At 40.0% G+C, this 23,595-nt stretch overlaps 1 protein-coding gene across 4 annotated transcripts in view; it reads right to left on the reverse strand.

Annotated features, from left to right (window-relative positions):
* Positions 1 to 23,595, reverse strand: part of bbs9 (Bardet-Biedl syndrome 9) — a 387,401-nt gene that overhangs the window by 307,572 nt on the left and 56,234 nt on the right. For all 4 annotated transcript variants that reach the window (XM_080193988.1, XM_080193989.1, XM_080193987.1 and 1 more), the window contains exons 9-12: positions 15,794 to 15,923; positions 4,048 to 4,229; positions 1,034 to 1,110; positions 306 to 356 (exon numbers count right to left, since the gene is read on the reverse strand). In XM_080193988.1, the coding sequence (XP_080050114.1) occupies positions 306 to 356; positions 1,034 to 1,110; positions 4,048 to 4,229; positions 15,794 to 15,923 (440 nt within the window). The remainder of the gene's footprint in view (positions 1 to 305; positions 357 to 1,033; positions 1,111 to 4,047; positions 4,230 to 15,793; positions 15,924 to 23,595) is intronic.

Raw genomic sequence — 23,595 nt, forward strand, 5'->3', positions numbered from 1 at the left:
TTCCAGAGTATCTTTTTCAACTGTCAAAGCAAGCTTATCAAGGTCCCTACCAGTGGAGAGGAACTGATGCTGGAATACTCTGAGACAAACTGATGTCCACGACTGCTAGTTAGAACAATGCATAGGTTGCATCCTGACTCTGGAATTTTACTTTGCACTGACACTGAGTGAGTTTGCTCTGAATACTTTTGCAATGAGCTTTGACAGGAAGGTGACAATATTTTGTTCTTCTCTTCTACATTTCCCATGTTATATTAACTCTTTGACACTGATAATTCCATCTCACTATAAGAATGGTACAATACCTTCAGTGAGGTGGAAGGAACTGCCACATCGACTCTGGTATCAACTGCTTGCTGTTTAAAAAAAAATAGCTTTCATCATTAAGTGCTAATTAACTCAGATGCCTGACAGCTTTCTGTATCAGCATGCAACAGCTTAACGAGCGATAACAGTAAACTCACTATAAATCACCAATCATTCCATCTATTTAATACTTTTACAGTCTCCAATTTTGCATCAAAGCACCACTCAAATTAAAGGTTCATTCCATACTGGATCAGCATTATCTGATTCTACAAACTCTTGGTGCATTACATGGCAGACCCTCATCTCTCTTGTTGGGTTGCTTGTTAAATGATAAGCTGTCACTGTGATATTACATCTTTTCTACTACAAACAAAAGTCCTTTATACGACTATAAATTTCAAAGCCAGCTCAGGCTCTTTTTTTTGCTTAATTTTTAATATTACTTTCAAGATATGGCCATTGAATGAGGAATTAGATAGGTAGGATATATTTACTGTCTTATCGAATAGTAAAGACTCTCTGTCTTTTTTTCCTGTCTGAATTATTTCCATTGTTTATCATAGAAACTGAAGCACAAAGCACTTAACATTGTTGATGGGAAATTGCTGTTTGACCAGTTATCGTTTTCCTTTACTCCCCCTCACCCCCCCTCAGATTACACTGCCATTTGATTTCCAAAAAGTGAAACAAAAAAATGCCTTAATACTTATTTGGCCTCACATACAGAAACTGCATCCAGGCTTGGGGAGACAGCAACAGTCACTTTCAAATTATCATCGTTTTCAGCCTTGGGCAAAACATCTAAAAGAGAAAGGGACAATATTGCAATAGAAACAACGCAATTACCTTCAATACATTACACCTTTAAATAACATTTCCACATTTGAAATTCAAATTAATCTTTCATCGTCAAATGAATTTGATCAATCATGTCATCTATTAGCAGAACATTCAAAAATATGCCTTTTGCAATAAAACAGAAACCGTAAGATAACATTGGGCCAAAAATTAGGGGATTGGGATAATCATCATTGTCAGAAATGAGAAGTTGAAGCAATGCATTACTGAAACTAACATTACTTCCCAAATAGAGTTTTGGTTATTACTCTTACTAAATTAAATAATTATGAATTAATGATTTTAACTTAACTAATTGGGATATTTCAAGCTGTACATGTTAAGTTCCAAAATTTAGATAGTGGAAGGAGGGAGTTATGGAAGTTATGGCTGCTTTCCAAAAATGTTTATGTTGTTTTGACCAACAAGCTCAAGATTGATTATGTCTTCTATTTTTCTCATTTCCCTTATTTCCTCTCTTTAATGCCCACTTAGCCACCATTCTTGGCTCTTGTAGAGAAATATTGAACATTTCCTACCAATGGTAAATCAGCAACAGTATTGTGATTAGTGTTATCAGCTGTTTTCCCTAGACATAGGCTGAGTTTTCATGGCATTACAATGATGGTCATTAATCAGGTCACTTTCCTGTTTTATTTTTCTGTCTAAACTCGGGTAAACCTCCTAATACTGCTGTATTTTAATTCAGCACAACTAACTGCGGATAAAGCAAAATAGTACAGATGCCAAAAATCTGACAGCATTTGTGGTAGAGAAACAGAGCTAACCTTTCAGTTCTTAATACAGATCATCAACCTACAACATTAATTGTTTCTCTCTCCACAGATGCTGCCAGGCCCACTAAGTAATTCCAAAGTTTTCTGTTTTTATTGCTAAATAACATAAGAAACTCCCTTTCAATGCTTGTGAATTATAATCACATGGAAGTATTGCAATTTGAGGGCATTAGATTTTCAATTCAGACAAGCGTGTACTATGAATGATAGCAGAAGTTGATTAGGAGAAGGACATGTACTGTCTGTTTGCCCTTGGAACCTAGGTTTAAATCTAAGTCTAACTGATGTGATGAACATCTCTTTATGGGCACATATTACATGCACTAATTGACAAATTTCCAGAGCAAGTGCACAGGATGGCTGATGTGAGAACTTGGAAAATATTACACCAGAGGATGCTCTTTTCGAAAATTAAAAGTATTCCAATTCCTCACATTGTTGCCATTAAAAACATAACCAAACATTATAATAACTGGATGAAACAGTGAAAAGGCTCCAAACAGATTCTGATCAAACAAGAGTGAAGTCAACAACCTACTGTCTCCACATATTTCAATGGGAATTTAATATTAGTAAAGAGCATTTTTTTTGTTGTGTTGAAGGGATACAGTTGACACCATCACAAATTAGATAAAAGGCAAAATGAAGACATTAAAAATGCGAAGTCAATATCTGAAAGAGAAAGACAGATTTTTGCATTGGATGAAACTTTGCAGCAGGGTGAACAACGTACTGACTTTTCTCCACAATTTCACAAAGTAGAGGGGATCTATTTTTCATAATGTGTCTCCTGCTTTCTACAAGTTCTCTGCTAGTTGTGTTGCTTTTCCTTTGTGTAAAAGTGTATAATTTCTTTTTTACCTCTTCTCCTTTTTAAATCTTACTCATCTGTAATATCTGCAGCTCTGATGAAAATTCTAGACCTACCTCTACTTATCAGACATGACTTGGCCTGGCGAATGCATTCCGCATTCAGTTTGGGCTTCAGATCCAAGCACCACAGCTTTTTGGTTAAATGCAACTAATTTCACAATCTAAAAATATATTATTTAGTTTAGGTATTTCAAGTTTTGAGACTTACGCTATAAAAAATGCATTGATGTTTTACATCTTCAATGCAAGTTTCTATCAGCTGTTAAAGTAAGTCAAAAACATGTGGTGAAGTAATTTTAAATGGTCATTTGGATTTTGAGGTCAGTAGTGACAGTGTTTGCCTCTATCCTTGAAAATGGGTATCTACAAGGATCGCTCTATCTCTGTGTGGTGAATTTCGCCATTCAGATGTTAATTTGAATCTGACACCAAGACTACAGAGTCCAATAGTGATGCCATCAAGCTTGGTAGGCAGCCAATCACATGGAAGTATTCTCACAAATAGCAAACAATGAAATTACACATACAGATCAGAGTGATTAACAGCAGAGAAAGTGGCCACTCAGTCATTAAGTCTATGCAGGCTCTTCATGGAGCAATCCAGGCAATCTTACTTCCCCCAGCAAGTCTTATCCTTCCCTTTTTAATCTAATTTTATGGAGAGTGAAATAAAGATTGAGACTCACATGTGGCATTAAGGTAGAAGCTAAAATACAAACATTTTTTAAAAAATCAGAAGTGTGAAAATTAATTATGAAGAAGAAAATTGACATTTTAACACGAAGTTGGTTTTTCCTGGGTCAGGGAGGCTTTTTACCAGCAGTTATGAATTAGTATGCTGTTAAAAATTCACGTTTTTACAATGAATCTAATTCTGTAAAGGGACATTGTTCCTGTCAGTTCAGAAACTTCTAATTGCAGTCTTCAGGGACATCAACAACACATCTCAAAGACATAGAATCACTAACAGTATCTTCTGGATTTCTGTGTTTAACCGTGCACATGCAGACTTGACATAGCTGCCAAGGTTCAGAGGAGTAATAACAACAAATGTCATTGCTTGTTAGCTGCCTGTTAGCTGTTATGTGAACCACTATAATCAATGGGTGTTAATGCTGCATAGCATGTGAAGCTTTCAGAACAATGTTACCAGCAGATTGCGGATCACACACATTAAAAAAAGGAACATTTTTCAGACTGCTAGTGTCATCACTTTTGATCATTTGTGCACCTTGTGTTTTCGTAGCTTCCCTGATGACCTTATGAAGTTCTTTCATTTCTGTGTCCATTTCCTCATAATTCAGTTCTCTGGACTCAACCTTTGGAGCTTGGAAGAAGGAAGGATCTGTGCCCAAGTATGAACACTGCAAATGGCCACTGTCACTTAAAGTCACCAATACTCCCTTCAAGTCCCTGAACAGGAAAGAAATTAAAATATTTACAGACTTAATATCGCCTTTCACATAAAATATAGCTGGCCTGATTTAAAAAACATTATTTTATATTTGTTCCCACTTTTGTATCACTGTCAGCATCATTGCATTATTGTTCAAAACTGAGGCACCCATACAATAGACAATATTGTAAATGCTAAATTTTTTGTCTCCATAAATATATTTAATACACAAACTGAAACTTGAGAATAAGAACCTAGGCACTGGACTGTAGAATTTTTCTTAAGTAATTCTTTAAAAATTGTTTTCTCTGCAACTGGGATCCAGAATTGGGAAGGATGCTGGTCCCCCACTCAGTTTAATAAGGGCCTTTGCTGCTGTGGAACTTTAAATGTTTTCTTTGACTTTGAGCTGACATTTAAAGCCACATCTCCACTGCCATTAAGACTAGGAACTTTATCCAGGTAACAACATACACATGTACAAATTAGGGAAAGTAGGCCACTTGGCCCCTTGAACTTGCTCTGTCATTCAACTAGATCATGGCTGATCTGATTATAACTTCAACCCCACATTCCTACTTACCACTAACCTTTCACACTATTGTCAATCAAGAATCCATCTAGCTCTGCTTTAAAAGTATTCAAAGACTCTGCTCCCACTGCCTTTTGAGGAAGATCCTTATGGGTCTGTACTCATTGGAGTTTAGAAGGATGAGGGGGATCTTATAGAGACGTATAAGATAATGAAAGGGATGGATACGGTAGAGGTAGAGAGATTCTTCCCGCTTAGAAAGGATAGCAGGACTAGAGGACACAGCCTCAAGATGGTGGGGGGGTGTGTGGCAGTTTAGATCAGAGTTGAGGAGGAACTTCTTCACTCAAAAGGTGGTGAATCTCTGGAATTCTCTGCCTGTTGAAGTGGTGGAGGCTACCTCGCTAAATATATTTAAGTCACGGGTAGATAGGTTTTTCATAGACAAGGCAATTAAGGGTTATGGGGAGAAAGCAGGAAAGTGGAACTGATCCACTTCAGATCAGCCATGATCTTATTGAATGGCGGGGCAGGCTCGAAGGGCTAGATGGCCTACTCCTGCTCCTATTTCTTATGTTCTTATGTTCTTGAGAGAGTGCCAAATCCACAACCTTCAAACAAAAAAATTCTCCTCAATCGTTGTCTTAAACAAATGACCCTTTATTTTTAAACAATGACCCCCATTCTAGATTCTTTAACAAGAGACATCCATTCTCTGTGAAGATCGCTCAGGATCTTAACATTTTAACCCAAACAACTTAACCCAAACCTCTTCTACAATCTGCTTTCCTGAACTTAGGTTTTCCCCCTCTAACGCACTAGTGCTGTCATTAATCAGCAGAGCCACCCGCCACTTCTTTCTACCTTCTGTCCTTCCTAAGTATAATGTACCCACCAATATTCAGGTCCCAATCTACATCATCCTGCAGCCATTTTTCTGGAATGCCCATCAGATCGTACTTGTTAATTTCTATTTGCAAAGTACTTAATTTGTTTTGTTTCAAATGCTGTGAAGATACAGAGTCTTTAGTTTTGTAGTTTCATTATCTTTGTTGTGTCTTGTCTTATCTGCTGATTTTACTCTTTGACGTACTCACTGTCTTCCTGTCATGGTGTGTTTATCATTTCCCATGTTGATGTCTTTTTCTCTTGCCTTGTCTCTATCCTTTGATTTACCACACCTTCCCAAATTTGATCCCTTGCCCCTACAATTCAGTTTAAAAATCTCTCTACTTCCCAAGTTGTGCGACTTGCTAGAACATCTCCAATGCTCTCTTCCACCTATATATCAACTAATTCAGTGTTACCTTGTGAGGATAGGTCATGGACACCAGATCAATCTGCTAAGAGGCAAATTATAGACCAATGTCACCAAGTTCATCCTCACAGAATGTAATCAACATACAAACTGGTCCTCTTAGTAGAGGAGGCAGGACCCCAGCAATCAATTAGAATGTTAAGATCTTGCTAGTGAAGTGTTTCTTTTTAACTAATCTGAAAACACAGATATTTACTAAAAGAATGAAGCCACAAAGTTCATGATTTAAATCAAAAGAATTTTATTACACGACAATCTAAGAACATGAATACTAATAACTATACTCTTATCTTAAATAGCTAGTCATGTTAAAGATATTAAACATATCATAAACACATGCTTACACTTTAAACCAAACTATTTAATTCAGTTTTCCTTCTACTTAATTTAACTTTTCATCTACAGCCATTTGGCTCCCCCTCCTCCTGTTCCCCCCACTAGCAACAACTCAAGTCAGATAATTATCAGACATTGGAAGATTAATTACTTGCTCCGAGTACTGACTTAAAAATTTATACAAGGGCTGAGATTTCTCAGGCTTTTGCTTACTTCTAGCAAGGTCATCCCTTCCAATTTCCTCCTGTCTCAATTATAAACTCATTCAAATCACATGCTGAGACCATATTAAGCGTAGCCACCTCTGTTTCAAATGCTCCTGGTTCTACTGTTCTTTAATACTTGCAAATAAAACTCTCTCTCTTCTCAGCTTGGCTATCCCAGATGCTTAACTCACTGCAATGAATCCTTCAGTTAACAAGAGATTTCAACTTTTTCAGCCAGCACACTGAACGGAGGATGGACTCTGCTAAAAAGAGGTGTACCTTGCTCTACAGCCAGATTATTGTAAAACTAAAACCTAAAGTACTGTCCGAGATCAGAGCCTCACTCACATTCTATTTACCCCATGATTAACTTTATATTGATTCCATATTAACCTATTATCTCCCACGCAACTTGGTCACATGATAATTTACTGGAAAGTTGGTGCTTTACCAGAGTTCTTTCAGAAAAACGTAGTTCTTAAAAGGACCAATGCACCACTATAAGAAAATTTTATTCCCAAAAGCATAAGGGTTTTAATAGGAAATAATTGGATGAAGTTGTGCGAGATTGAATAATGACCAAGAATGGAAAAATATCAACTCCTCATCTCCAAGTTCCAATCTCAGGAATGCCATACCAGCAAATTCTTGCTGAGCTTCACAGTTGCCTAGTGGTAGAATCTGAATGCCCAAACTCACTGTTTGTGTACTAATTCCTCTTAATTCAATAATTAATTGTTCAACAATAGCATGAAATGCCCATGAAATGTAAACAGAATCTAAAAATGGCAACAATATTGGCTAAGGGCAAATCTTGATTCATATCAAAACATGTACTTCCAAAGAAAATGAGGAATGGCCCAAGTACAGCCACGTATGGCATGAAACAAGGGAGGGACCATGAGATCTTTGCTAAATTACAGCATTCAAACATAAAGAAATCATAGCCCTGCGATTACTCACAAAGGTTATTTGGGCTAATCTATTTCTTTGTGTATAAAAACTGAGTGAAGATTATTGAGTATAAAGTTTCTAAATTTCTCTCCAGTTCCTTTGAATTATGCTTTCTCATGCCAGTTATATCCAATTTAAAGGTGCAATTTTCTTCAACATGGATATTCAAATAAATGTGTGATATTGTCAAGTTGAATGGGAAGCTCAGGTTTCACAAATATAAAATATATGAAATAATACACACAGTTCAAAGCCTCTGAGCTTCCACTGTTTACCTGAAACAAATCTAGATTGTTTTGCAGAAGTTGCTGATGTTAACTCAGAATAATTGCTTTCTGAATAATTTATTTTAGCTTAGTATCTTCCAAGTTTGAAATACAATTACTTCTGTTAAAAATATTCTCTCAAATTGACAAACTTCAGTAAGAACTGAAAACTAATGCTGCATCACCTGGAAGGGGGTTAAAAAAAACCTCTGTTGCATCAGATTTCAGTTTATCATCACTCTCAGCTTAGGAGGTTGATGGCTAAAAGGGCTGTGCATTAAGAGCAGTGAAAGTGGAGATACAGTCTGATAAAAATAAAAAAAAGCCATCAGACTTCAAACAACTTTGGATCTCTTAGCCTAACTCTCCAAACTGTGATAAAAGAATTTTCTCAGTGTCTTGACATTGCCAAATATTTCTAAGGCAACGTCATCTGCTATGGGACAAGTTCTGCTGGGCACCCTTCTGACAAAAACAACTGTAGCATGCTCAATGCAATATAAAGCTGTATCAATATACTCACTGGTGTTAAGTTGTACTAATCTATTTTTAAAAGAAAACACTAAATTTGATACTATGAGGAGCAACTGAATGATAAAAGGTTCAGAATGGCCTCTTCGATGTAGATCTGTTCAAGCAAAGGTTTGCACAAGATCTTGAAGACAATACTTGTAGACTATTCAACAGAAATTGTAGAACATGGGACAACTCATTTAACCACTGTTGACAGATTGTCTCTAATGTGGGAGCAATACTGGAAGCAAAATAAGTAATGAAGTGAAAAAGAATCAATTCATCTATGACAGACAACAATGCAAAGAAAGCTGATTAGTTCAAACCCCTCTCTAACTTTGATTACCAGTGAGCTCCCTTTAGACTCATGAACTTATTTACATGCATTATGTTTTAATCAGTAGTGAAGTCTCTGTAATTGATGAAAGTTCATATCACTAATTAAATAATCTCGTCAATAAGTTCAACTATGTTCCTATAAATACCAACAAGAGTATTTACCACTTTCTAGCCAAAATAGACATAAACAGAGACAGAGGAAGAAAATGGAAAGCCTAACTGGAAAAACAGATCATTAAGCAGTTTTTGTAATTGACCTGAATGAAAATTCAGTGATTATAATTTGTACCATCATGGCTGTGCCAACTCTCTGAAACAGCTGTATCCTCTACATACTACTCACCAACTAGTTTTCTTCCTGCATCAAAATCCTTCCATTTTTGTACACTTTCATTAGGTCTCTTGATCTGCCTAGTTACAATGTTAAAAGTCTCAGTTTCTTGAGTATCTTCTTATAACCAAAGTCTCTAATTTTTCACCATCATCTTAGTAAATTTCTTCTGCTTTTTTAATTAATATTTTCTCAAAAACAAAGCACCCAAAACTGGGCAGTTAAAGTATTAACATAGCCATTGCCAGATTGCGTCCTATAACAACTTGCATTTGTGCAGCATATTACAGAGACATTAACACTGCAATGAAATTTGACGGAGCTTCTTCAAGAAAATCAGCAAGCATAGAGTCAAAGAGTCATTGAGGTTTACAATATGGAAACAGGCCCTGCGGCCCAACTTGTTAATGCTGCCCTTTTTTTTAAACCCCTAAGCTAATTCCAATTGCCCGCATTTGGCCCATATCCCTCTATACCCATCTTACCCATGTAGATGAACAACTGCTTTTTAAAAGACAAAATTGTACCCGCCTCAACTACTACCTCTGGCAGCTTGTTCCAGACTCTCACCATCCTCTACGTGAAAAACTTGCCCCTCGGGACACTTTCGTATTTCTCCCCTCTCATCTTATACCTATGCTCTCTAGTTTTAGACTCCCCTACCTTTGGGAAAAGATATTCACTATCTAGCTGATCTGTGCCCCTCATTATTTTATAAACCTTTATAAGATCACCCCTTAGCCTTCTATGCTCCAGAGAAAAAAGTCCCAGTCTATCCAGCTTCTCCTTATAACTCAAGCCATCAAGTCCCGATAGCATCCTAGTAAACCTTTTCTGCAATCTTTCTAGTTTAATAATATCCTAGGTGACCAGAACTGTACACAGTATTCCACGTGTGGCCTTACCAATGTCTTGTACAATTCCTGCATTCAACGTTTTGACCGATGAAACCAAGCATGCCGAATGCCGCCTTCATCGTTCTGTCCACATGTGACTCCACTTTCAAGGAGCTATTAATGTGTACCCCGAGATATCTTTGTTCGGTAACTCTCCCCAGTGCCCTACCATTAACTGAGTAAGTCCTACCCTGGTTCAATCTACCAAAATGCATCACCTTGCATTTGTCTCAATTAGACGCCATCTGCCATTTGTCAGCCCAATTGATCAAGATCTCGTATTGGTGAGGCCGCAGCTGGAGTACTGTGCGCAGTTTTGGGCGCCGTACTTACGCAAGGATATTTTGGCTTTGGAGGGAGTGCAGAGGAGGTTTACTAGGCTGATGCCAGAGTTGAGGGGGTTGAGCTATGAGGAGAGGCTGAATAAACTAGGCTTGTACTCGTTAGAGTTTAGAAGAATGAGGGGAGATCTCATTGAGACATATAAGATGATGAATGGGATGGATAGGATAGAGGTGGAGAGACTCCTCCCGCTCAGAAAGGACAGTAGGACTAGGGGGCACAGCCTCAAGATAAAGGGGGGGGGTGCGGTTTAGAATGGAGTTGAGGAAGAACTTCTTCACTCAAAGGGTGGTGAATCTCTGGAATTCTCTGCCAGTTGAAGTGGTGGAGGCTACCTCGCTAAATATTTTTAAGACGCGGGTTGATGGGTTTTTGATAAGCGAGGGGAATAAGGGTTATGGGGAGAGGGCGGGAATGTGGAACTGAGTCATGACAAATCAGCCATGATCTTATTGAATGGCGGGGCAGGCTCGAAGGGCTAGATGGCCTACTCCTGCTCCTATTTCTTATGTTCTTATGTTCAATCCAAGATAACTTACTTCATTGTCCACTATGCCACCAATCTTGGTGTCATTTGCAAACTTACTAACCACGCCTCCTATATTCTCATCTAAATCATTAATATAAATGACAAATAATACTGGACCCAGCACTGATCCCTGAGGCATACCACTGGTCACAGGCTTCCAGTTTGAAGAACAACCCTCTACGTTCACCTTCCGGCTTCTATCAAGAAGCCAATTTTGTATCCATTTAGATACCTCACCCTGGATCCCGTGAGATTTTACAACAATCTACTATGCCTTGTCAAAGGCCTTGCTAAAGTCCATAGAGACAACATCAGCTGCACTGCCCTCATCTACCTTCTTGGTTACTCCTTCAAAAAACTCAAGTAAATTTATGAGACATAGTTTTCCACTCACAAAGCAATGCTGACTGTCCCTAATCTGTCCTTGCGTCTCAAAATGCCTGTAGATCCTGTCTCTCAAAATACCTTTCAACAACTTACCCAACACAGGTGTGAGGCTCACTAGCCTGTAGTTCCCAGGCTTTTCCCTGCAGCCCTTTTTAAACATTTGCCACCCTCCAATCAGACACCTCACCTGTGACTATCAATGATTCAAATATTTCTGCTAGGCGACCCGCAATTTCCTCCTAGCCTCCCACAATGTCCTGGGATACACTTCATCAGGTCCCAGGGATTTATCTACTTTGACGCACTTGAAGTAGGAGTGGAATGAGGTGGAGGATAAATGCATAGCTGAGGGATTGGAGGAGGGGGCAGGGATTCAGGTTTCTGGATCATTGGGACCTCTTTTGGGGCAGCTATGACCTGTACGAAAAAGGACGGGTTGCACTTGAATCCCAGGGGGACCAATATCCTGGCGGGGAGGTTTGCTAAGGCTACTGGGAAGAGTTTAACCTAGAAAGGTTGGGGAGTGGGAATCAAATTGAAGTGACTGGGAGAGAGGAGGTTAGCTCACAAATACAGAAAGCTAGTCGACAGCGTGAGAGGGAGGAATCGGCAGGTGATAGAGAAGGGGAGTGAAGGTTTGAGATGTGTCTATTTTAAATCAAGGAGTGTTGTGAATAAAGTGGATGAGCTTAGAGCATGGATCACTACCTTGAAATGTGATGTGGTGGCCATTACAGAGACTTGGATGACTCAGGGACAGGACTGGTTACTTCAAGTGCCAGGTTTCAGATGTTTCAGAAGGGACAGGGAAGGAGGCAAAAGAGGTGGGGAGTGGCACTGTTGACCAGAGATTGTGTCACAGCTGCAGAAAAGATGGACGCCATGGAGGGATTGTCTACGGAGTCTCTGTGGGTGGAGGTCAGGGACAGGAAGGGGTCAATAACTTTACTGGTGTTTTCTATAGGCCACCCAATAGTAACAGGGATGTTGAGGAGCAGTTTGGGAAGCAGATCCTGGAAAGGTGTAATAATAACAGAGTATTTGTGATGGGAGATTTTAATTTCCCAAATATTGATTGGAATCTTCCTAGGGTAAGAGGTTTAGATGGGGAGGAGTTTGTTAGATGTGTTCAGGGGGGTTTCTTGACACAGTATGTAGATAAGCCTACAAGAGGAGAGGCTGTACTTGATTTGGTATTGGGAAATGAACCTGGTCAGGTGTCAGATCTCTCAGTGGGAGAGCATTTTGGAGATAGTGATCATAATTCTATCTCTTTTACAATAGCATTGGAGAGAGATAGGATCAGACAAGTTAGAAAAGTGTTTAATTGGAGTAAGGGGAATTATGAGGCCATCAGGCAGGAAATTGGAGGCTTAAATTGGAAAGAGGTTTTCTCAGGGAAATATACAAAAGAAATGTGGCAAATTTTCAGGGAATATTTGTCTGGAGTTCTGCATAGCAACGTTCCAATGAGACAGGGAAGTTACGGTAGGTTACAGGAATCGTGGTGTACAAAGGCTGTAAGAAAAGAAAAGCTCACGAAAGGTTCAGAGAACCAGGTAATGTTAGAGATCTAGAAGAGTATACAGCTAGTAGGAAGGATCTTAAGAAGGAAATTAGGAGAGCCAGAAGGGGTCATGAGAAGACCTTGGCAGGCAGGATTAAGGAAAACCCCAAGGCATTCTACAAGTATGTGAAGAGCAAGAGGATAAGATGTGAAAGAATAGTACCTATCAAGTGTGACGGTGGGAAAGTTTGTATGGAACCGGAAGAAATAGCAGAGATACTTAATGAACACTTTACTTCAGTATTCACTATGGAAAAGGATCTTGGTGGTTGTAGTGCAGACTTGCAGCGGACTGAAAAGCTTGAGCACGTATATATTAAGAAAGAGGATGTGTTGGAGCTTTTGAAAAGCATCAGGTTAGATAAGTTGCCGGAACCGGGTGGGATGTACCCCAGGCTATTGTGGGAGGCGAGGGAGGAGATTGCTGAGCCTCTGGCGATGATCTTTGCATTATCAATGCAGACAGGAGAGGTTCCAGAGGATTGTGGATGTTGTTCCTTTATTCAAGAAAGGGAGTAGAGATAGCCCTGGAAATTATAGACCAGTGAGTCTAATCTCAGATGGAGAAGATCCCGAGAGGCAGGATTTATGAACATTTCCAGAGTTATAATATGATTAACAATAGTCAGCATGGCTTTGTCAAAGGCAGATCATGCCTTACGAGCCTGATTGAATTTTTTGAAGATGTGACTAAACACATTGATGAAGGAAGAGCAGTAGATGTAGTAATATATGGACTTCGGCAAGGCATTTGATAAGGTGCCCCATGCAAGGCTCATTGAGAAAGTGAGGAGGCATGGGATCCAAGGGGACATTGCTTTGTGGATCCAGAACTGGCTTGCCCGCAGAAGGCAAAGAATGGTTATAGATGGGTCATATTCTGCATGGAGGTCAGTCACCAGTGGAGTGTCCCAAGGATCTGTTCTGGGACCCTTACTCTTTGTCATTTTTATAAATGACCTGGATGAGGAAGTGGAGGGATGGATTGGTAAGTTTGCTGATGACACAAAGGTTGGAGGTGTTGTGGATAATGTGGAGAGATGTCAGAAGTTGCAGTGAGACATTGATAGGATGCAAGACTGGGTGGAGAAGTGGCACATGGAGTTCAACCCAGGTATGTGTGAAGTGGTTCATTTTGGCAGGTCAAGTAGGATGGCAGAATATACTATTAATGGTAGGACTCTTGGCAATGTGGAAGATCAGAAGGATCTTGGGCCCGAGTTCATAGGACGCTCAAAGCAGCTGTGAAGGTTGAAGCTGTGGTTAAGAAGGCATATGGTGTACTGGCCTTCATCAATCGAGGAATTGAATTTAGAGTTGAGAGATAATGCAGCTATATAAGGCCCTGTCAGACCCCACTTGGAGTACTGTGCTCAGTTCCAGTCGCCTCATTACAGGACGGATGCGGAAGTCATAGAAAGGGTGCAGAGGAGATTTACGAGAATGTTGACTGGATTGGGGAGCATGCCTTATGAGGATAGGTTGAGGGAGCTCAGCCTTTTCTCCTTGGAGAGACAAAGGATGAGGGGTGACCTGATAGAGGTGTATAAGATGTTGAGAGGTATTGATAGTCAGAGGCTTTTTCCCAGGGCTGAAATGGTTGCCACAAGAGGACACAAGTTTAAGGTGCTGGGGAGTAGGTACAGAGGAGATGTCAGGGGTAAGTTTTTCACTCAGAGTTGTGGGTGCGTGGAATGGGCTGCCGGCAACGGTGATGGAGGCGGATTCGATAGGGTCTTTTAAGAGACTTTTAGATAAGTACATGGAACTTAGTAAGATAGAGGATTATAGGTAAGCCTAGTAACCTCTAAGGTAGGGACATATTCAGCACAACTTTGTGGGCCGAAGGGCCTGTATTGTACTGTAATTTTTCTATGTTTTCTATGTTTCTATGAAGACTTCCAGCACCTCTTTCTCTGTTATATGTACACTCCTCAAGACATCACTATTTATTTTCCCAAGAAATATGCACCTGTTGCTGGGAAAATAAAAAGATATTCCAAAACATGGTGAACCACTTTATATTCAGGAATGAGAACAGTCACATGGTTTTAGGGAGTCCAGGAGAAGAAGCGCCTTCAGCGTCAGATAAGTAGAATGTAATCCCACGCTGTGTGGGGGAATACAATATGAAAAAGAATGGAATCCACAGAGGAAAGAAATGTGCTCATTTAAATCTGTGTACATGATTCAGTGACACTAAGTATAAAACCATCTATCCAGCAAGAAATTAAAACAGAACTTTATATATAGCTCCTGAAATTGTAGATGGAACACAGAAGCCAAAAGCCTGTGCCAATGATGATAGTACTTGGGAGACTTCTTATTTTCTGTGCAGGGAAAAACAGCAAAGTATGGAAATCAACATCAATAATTCAAAAATTCATGTTCTGATTATTGTGAAATTTTGAGAGAAATTCCTAATTATTTAGAGGTTAATCTTAGAGATTATTTGTTATTGCAAGATCCCAATGAACAATTAGATAAAAGTCACAATAACAATGTTGGCTCTATTCTTTCTCCACAGATGCTGCCAAATCTACCAAGATTTCCCAGCATTTTCTGTGTTTATTTCAGATTCCAGCATCCACAGCCTTTTGCTTTTGCTAGATAGAAGTGTTCATTACTTGCAAGTAGTTATACTTATGCCTGAAGATTAAAATTTTAAGGTAGACTCCTCCAATAAATCGAAACAGCAAGGATTGGCTTTATTTCAATCTTGTTTATATTTCTATTATGTAAGGAAAGAAAGTGGCATTTCTTGATTTGATAACGAAAGATTGTTCTTAATACTTTTCAAAAAGAATTTAGATATGCATCCATAACAGATGATCCCAATTGATTTCAATACTGAATTCATGTTTGAATTTGGAAATTAGTCATTTTTAACCATGCTCTCCTTGCATACTGTGATTTACACTTCAAACTAAATCGGAAAAGTATCTGCACTATAATATTACACAAGTAACCAGAAACAGATGAGCCATTATTAAGTGCAGACAAAGTACATCCTGCTTTACTGCAGCCGACAGTTATCGATTTTTTTTAAACACTGGGGTACTCACTGGAAGTTAGCGACATGTGCAGACACAGGCACATGGGGAAGCTGTGCAACCCATTTCAGAGTAACATCTTGGTATATGAGCAGCTTGTTATTGTGGTTCCCAATGAGAGTGTTTATTGTTCCTTCCAACACTATAAGGTATACAACGGAAGAAATAAATTACTCATTTCCCCAACAAAATAAACATCATGCACTATGTAGTGTTTCACATCTACAGGCACATTTGTCTTTCCTGTTTTGACTCACTGGGGATCATAACAATTTACATAAGACTATGTGAAGGTTACAATATTTTAGTTTATTAAAACAAAGCACTTCACAAAATAAAGTTTGAACATATTTCTACACGTCTAGTGCCAGCAACGCCTGGTGTGCTTGCAAGCGACTAAGATTGGAGTTTATAGATGTGTTTTTATTTGAATAAAGCTGGAAATGGCGACTGGATAAACTATCACTTGGTTTACAAACATTGGCATGATCGGTACATTTATTTGCAACTCCTAGAACTTGTTATTATGTTTTCCCAAGCTATAGTATACAGCTGGTTATTTGATCCTTCAGAAAATATTTGACTGGAATTAAATGAAGCTTTTCCAATTATACAACATACATTTGTTTATACAAAACACTTCCACAGTATAGCTGAGAACTAGAAAACAAAGAGTCAAAGTTAACTGGTTTAGTCTGAAATGAGTAAATCCTCCAGCCTAAGAATTAACTTCACACTGAGAATGGGATCATTCTTCAGCTGGATATTTTGCTAGCATTTTCACAGAAAGGTTTAGTAACACATCCCTAAAGCTCCTAATATATAAAATGCTTCAATTGAAGTTCAGTGGAACATAAATTAATCAGCTAAAAAAACTTAGAAAATTTTAATGCAATATTTAAGTTTGATCGTTCAATCAATAATAAATGGCACAAGGGTAGAATGTGAAAATAAATGAAAAACGAGTAACCCTTCACTTGGCAGGAGATAAAACAAACCTGCATATTCTAAAGGCAAGCACTTTAAGGCCTAATTCAGCAAAATCAAAGTGCTTCAACAACAAAGGAAATGCAACTAAAATTTCACAACTAGCATTCCTGCTCCTTCACACAAAAAAACCCAGAATACTGCAAATGCAGGAAATCTTAGATAAAAACAAAATATGCTGAAAATACTCAGCATGTCAGGTTATATTTGTATATTTACGGATGCGGGGAGCATTTATTGTCCCTCCCTAGTTGGCTTTCAGAAGTGGTGGTGAGCTTTTTGAACCGCTGCAGCCAATGTGATGTTGGTATACCTAGAATGCTGTTAGGGAGTTCCAGGATTTTGACCCATCAACCAGTGAAGGTTTATTTGGTGGTGAGCTGACTTTGGATGGTGAGTGACTTTGAGGGGAGTTTCCAGTTGGTGATGTTCACAGGTATCTGCTGCTCTTGCCCTTCTAGGTAGGTGGTAGTGGTCATGCATTTGGAAGGTGCTGCCCAAGGAACCTTGGTGAGTTGCTGCAGTGCATCTTGTAGATGATACACACGGCTACCGCAGTGTGTTGGTGGTGAGGGAGTGAATGTTTGTGGATGGGATAGCAATCAGTGGGCGGCTTTGTCCTGGATGGTGTTGAGCTTCTTGATTGTTGCTGGAGCTGCAGTCATCCAGGCAAGTAGGAAGAGTATTTCATTACACTCCTGACTTATACTTTGTAGATGGTGAACAGGCTCTAGGGAGTCAGGTGGTGAGTTACTCACCACATGATGCCTAGCCTTTGACCTACTCTTATAGCTACAGTACCTATATGGCCAGTTCAATTTCTAGTCCATGGTAACCCCAAGATGTTGATAGTAGGGAATCAGCAATCAAAATGCAACTGAATGTCAAGGGGTGAAGGTAAGATCCTCTCTTGTTTTAGATGGTTATTGCCTAGCACTGGTGTGGCATGAATGTTACTTGCCACTTGTCAGCCCAAGCCTAGATATTGTCCAGGTCCTGCTGCATTTGGACAGGGACGGCTTCAGTATCTGAGGAGTCGCAAATGACACTAAGTATTGTGCAGTCATAAGGACATAAGAAATAGGAGCAGGAGTAGGCCATCTAGCCCCTCGAGCCTGCCCCGCCATTCAATAAGATCATGGCTGATCTGAAGTGGATCAGTTCCACTTTCCCGCTTTCCCCCCATAACCCTTAATTCCCTTGTCTATCAAAAACCTATCCACCCATGACTTAAATGTAATTAGCGAGGTAGCCTCCACCACTTCAACAGGCAGAGAATTCCAGAGATTCACCACCCTTCGAGTGAAGAAGTTCCTCCTCAACTCCGATCTAAACTGCACCCCCCCCCACCTTATCTTGAGGTGTGTCCTCTAGTCCTGCTATCCTTTCTAAGTGGGAAGAATCTCTCTACCTCTACCCTATCCATCCCTTTCATTATCTTATACGTCTCTATAAGATCCCCCTCATCCTTCTAAACTCCAACGAGTACAGACCCAGTCTATTTAGTCTCTCTTCATAGTCCAACCCCCTCATCTCCGGTATCAGCCTAGTGAACCTCCTCTGCACTCCCTCCAAGGCCAATATATCCTTTCGCAAGTGCGGCGACCAAAACTGCACACAGTACTCCAGCTGCAGCCTCACCAGTACCCTGTACAGTCGCAGCAAGACCTCCCTACTTTTATATTCTATCCCCCTCGCTATAAAGGCCAGCATTCCATTAGCCTTCTTGATCGCCTGCTGCACCCGCAGACTGGGTTTTTGCGACTCATGCACAAGGACCCCCAGGTCCCTATGCACCGTAGCATGCTGCAGGTTTTCGCCCTTTAAATAGTAATCCCTCCTACTATTATTTCTGCCAAAGTGGATAACCTCACACTTGCTAACATTATACTCCATCTGCCAGGTCCTCGCCCACTCGCTTAGCCTATCCAGACCCCTCTGCAGACTTTCCACACCCTCCACGCAATTTGCTTTTCCACTCATCTTCATGTCATCAGCAAATTTCGCCACCCTACACTCAGCTCCCTCCTCCAGATCATCTATATAAATGGTAAATAGCTGAGGCCCCAGCACCGATCCCTGCGGCACTTCGCTAGTCACCAACCACCAATCAGAATAGCACCGATTGATACCAAATAGTCATCGGTGAACATTCCCACTTCTGACCTTATGATGGAAAGAAAGTCATTGATGAAGCTGCTGAAGATGGTTGGCCTAGGACACTAACCATGAGCAATTCCTACACTGATGTTCTGGAACTGAGATGACTGACCTCCAACCAACACAGCCATCTATCTTTGCGTCAAGTATGTTTCCAAACAGTAGAGAGTTTCCCCCAATTCCTAGTGACTCAAGTTTTATGAGGGCTCCTTGATGCCATGCTTAGTTAAATGCTGCCTTGATGTCAAGGCCAGTCACTCTCACCTCACCTCTGGCATTCAGTTCTTTTATCCATGTTTGAACTAAGGCTGTAAAGAGGCCAGAAGCTGAGTGACTCTGGCAGAATCCAAACTAAGTAGCTATCAGCAGGTTATTGCTAACTGAGTGTCACTTGATTGCACTGTTGAAGACCCATTCACTGATGATGGAGAGCAGACTGATGGGATGGTTGTATTTGTCCTGTTTTTTGTGTATAGTAAATACCTGGGCTAATTTCCACATTGCCAGGGAGATGTCAGTGTTGTAACTGTACTGGAATAGTTTGGCTAGGGGTGTGGCAAGCTCTGGAGGATAAGTCTCCAGGACTTTTGCTGGAATATAATCTGAGCCAGTAGCCTTTGCAGTATCCAGTGCCTTCTGCCATTTCTTGATATCACATGGAGTGAAGCAGATTGGCTGACGAATGACACCAGTGATGCTGGGGACCTCCATAGGAGACAAAGATGGATCATTCACTCGGCACTTCTGGCTGAAGATTGTTACGAATGCCTCAGCCATAACTTTTGCACAGGTCTGTTGGATTCTCCCATCATTAAGGGTGGGATATTTGTAGAACCTCCTCCTTCATTGAGTTGTTCAATTATCCACCACTATTCACAGTTGGATGTGGTAGGTCTTCAAAGCTTAGATCTGATTTGTTGGTCATCAATCATTTGCTACTATGAAGTTTGTCATGCAAGCAATCCTGTGGTGGCTTCAGCAGATTGACACCTCATTCTTAGGATATGCTTGATGTTGCTCCTGGCATGCCATCCTGCACTCTACATTGAGCCATGGTTGATCTCCTGGTTTGGTGGTGATGACTGGGGAGGGATATGCCAGGCCGTAAGGTTGCAGATTGAGGTTTAGTATAATTCTGCTGTTGCAAGTGGCCCACAGCACCTCGTGGATGCCCAGTTCTGAGTTGCTCAATCTGTTCAATGTTTATCTCATTTAACTCAATGATAGTGCCACAGAACTTGATGGGGGGTATCCTCAGTGTGAAGATGGGACTTCACTAGGATTGTGCAGTGGTTACTCCTACTGATTCTGTCATGGACAGATGCATACGTAGTAGCATATTGATGCGGATAAATGAAGCCAAGAATGGGTTTTCCCTCTTGTTGGTTCCCTCACCACCTGTCACAGTCTCAAGCTAGCAGTAACACCCTTTATCTGAAAGGAGTCATTGGGATCTTGGTGAGGTGAAAGGGCAGATATCTCCTTCATTTGACAGAAAATTGCCAGGGGAAGAGGAATATGGGATGTTGACAGTAACTAAACAGTTGGCCTAGGTATCACAGAATACCCAGAAGGGGAAAGGAGAGAAAGATGTATTTGTCGGTGGCATCATGCTGGAAGTGGCAGTAAATGATCTTTTCCCTCAGTGATACCCTGGTCTACTGAGACGTGGTACTAGGGCACTGGCCATACTGGGAAGGCCAAACACAGACTGGATGACTACTTTGTGGAACATCTCCATCCAATCCACAAGCATGTCCTCGAAATTTCAATAGCTTGTCATTGTAATTCTCCACCTTTCTTTTATGTTGCCACCTCTATTCCTGCCTTACTACTCCAGCAAAGCTTAACATAGCTTGAGGAACTGCACTTCATCTTTTAAATAGGCACTTTACAGCCTTCTGGATTCACATTTCAGACCATACTCTCTGTCCCTGTGTGTTTCCTTTTCTCTGTTTGTTTCAGATTTCAGATTGTCTCTTATTTTCTCAAGTTCTCAGAATTCCTCCATCACATATTTTCGTTTGCTCTTTCATTTTAATTTCGATGGTCTACAGCTTTGGTTAACTGCACACTGAGCAGTTTCATGCCTGTCAGCTTCACATGAACTATACAATATAAACAGGGGGAAGGAAAGAAGGAAGGAAAAGCATGAAGGAAAACAAAAGTTTAGGCAGTGTGTTCAATTTTGCAGGTTAAATTTATTTTAAATGCTTTTCTACTGCCTTCAACCTGACCCCAGACTTCAGTGGCAAGCAATTAAGTTAATAATTTAAGAAAAAAAAGAATGTTTGTGCAAATTATACCCATTTTGTCACGTCTATATTTATGCTGTCAAATGTCATTTTTTCCCCACAAAAAACACGTTTTTACATGCTGATAAATTGCTCTGGTGAATCCAAAAGCTGCCCACTATTATATTGTCTAAATCGAAGTACAGATTTGACCTGTAAGTAGAGACATATAAACATACAATTGCAAGGAAACAATATAATCTGCAAACAGTTGATTTCTAAAATAAACTCAATTTAGCAAATACTTTATAAACAACCTAAAGTCACAGCACCTGCACTATAATTAGAAGCAATGTTTAAGAGATGACAGAAACTAACAGATTATAGGCTCAGTGAGTCCTGCGACTAAAACAAGTACAAACTAAAGACAGTTGTACAGCATACACTGTACTGCCACTCAAGCCCATAAAGTAATGTCTGTGAACTATGTAAATAATTGTGGGGTGTTGCAGAGCTTACTTCTGCATTTTTTAGGTCCCTGACTTGTTTGGAGTTCAGCATTGTTCAAAAACCAGAGTTTAAACTAAATACGGTTTTCTCCAAACTTGTTTGGGATTTTCAACGTTGCATATTTTTCTTCCAGCTTTGATGCATACATACAAATATACAAACTGGGGATAGAAATAGGCCATTCAGCTCTTCAAGCTTGCTCTGAATTTTGATACATGGTTGATCTGATTGTGGCATCTACTTTGTCTACCTGCTGTAAACATTTGGCTCCTTTGACAATCAAAAATTGAATTCAGCCTTAAAAATATTCAATGAACCAGCCTCCACAGCTCTCTGGGGAAAAGAATTCCACCGTCTAATTGCTTCAGAGAAAAAAATTCTCTTTTCTGTCTTAAGTAAGAGATCCCTTCTTCTGAAGCATTTCTATCTATCCATCAAAACCCCTTGCAATTTTGAACGTCTATATTAAATCTCCTCTTAACCATTTCTGCTACTAGAACAATCCCAATCTCTCCATCGAAGCTATGTGAATTTATAGGCAAACTTTTGCTTTCACGCCGATATCTCTGTTCTTGGCATGCTGCTCCAGCAAAGTTTAACATAAGCCTGAGGAACAACACTTCTTCTTTCAATCAAGCACTTACCAGCCTTCTGGACTCAACATTTTAGTTCAATATAGACAATAACTGTGATGGATAGACATATTTGCGCCAAAAAATTCTTTGAGGTCCAGGAAAATCAATCAATATTAAGGTAAAACTTCCACTCTTGTGAACATGCTTTGGAAAGTGGGGATAACTATGAATGAGTTACCTGGGGTTCTCAGCCTGAGCAGCGCTGGGGATACAGGATGTTCACATCACTGTAAGGCCTGAGCCTCGCTTGGGTTCTGATGAGATACATTTGTGACAATGACTTCTCAGCACTGTAAATCACTGTACACCTTGCAGCCAAAATGGAGAACACTCCTTTTACATCATCTCCCAGAACATTACCTCAGATACTTTGTCCTCAGGTGTGAGTTCTTTGCTCAACCTCAAATATGCAGGAATGAAAGGAAGCAAAGAACCTTCCACATCATGCATTGATGATGCCAGTTTGAGGAGTTGCCCCAGGGCTTTTACATTCTTGTACTTATAAGGTAAAAAATAACTTCAAAATAAATCACTTTATATTATTAACATGTCATTCTGGGCTTTATAAATAAATAGGGAATAGGGCCCGGGTGGGATTGTGGTCGGTGCAGACTCGATGGGCTGAATGGCTTACAGTGCAGTCCTTCTGGTGCAGCTTCAACTAGAGTACTGTGTCCAATTGTGGGCACCACACATTAAGAATGATGTGAAGGCCCTAGAGAGGAAGAAAGATTATTTTGAAGAGAATGGTTCTAGGGATCGATTATGTGGATAGACTGGAGAAGCTTGGGTCTTTTGAACTTCCTTACAGAAGGTTCAGGGGAGATGTGATCGAGGTGTTCAAAATCATGATGGGTCTCATTCAGTAAAGACAGAGAAAAACGTTTCCATTGGCAAAAGGGAACCAGAGGGTACAATAGTTGGCAAAATAATCAATGAGAGCATGAAGAGGTATATAGACACATTTTTATTTATAGCAAATAGTTAAGATCTGAAACGTGCTGCCCAAATAGATGGTGGAAGCAGAAACAAATGTGGCTTTCATAAGGAATTGGACAAGTACCAGAAGAGACAAAATTGTACGACGATGAAAAAGAATGGGGTAATGGGACCAGCCGAGTTGCTCTTGCAGGGAGTTGCCACTGAGACAATGGACAGAATGGCTGTAACAATTTCAAGATTCTAAAGACTGCAGATAACAGAACTCCATTGAGATTCAACGGAAGTCAACAGCCAATAAACATCGAAAAACAGAGCTGGTGGTGTCAATAACAGGTCAGAATGAGCA

The sequence above is a fragment of the Carcharhinus amblyrhynchos genome, chromosome 8 (genome assembly GCF_965287045.1).
Source record: "Carcharhinus amblyrhynchos chromosome 8, sCarAmb.v2.hapA, whole genome shotgun sequence".
NCBI lineage: Eukaryota > Metazoa > Chordata > Chondrichthyes > Carcharhiniformes > Carcharhinidae > Carcharhinus > Carcharhinus amblyrhynchos.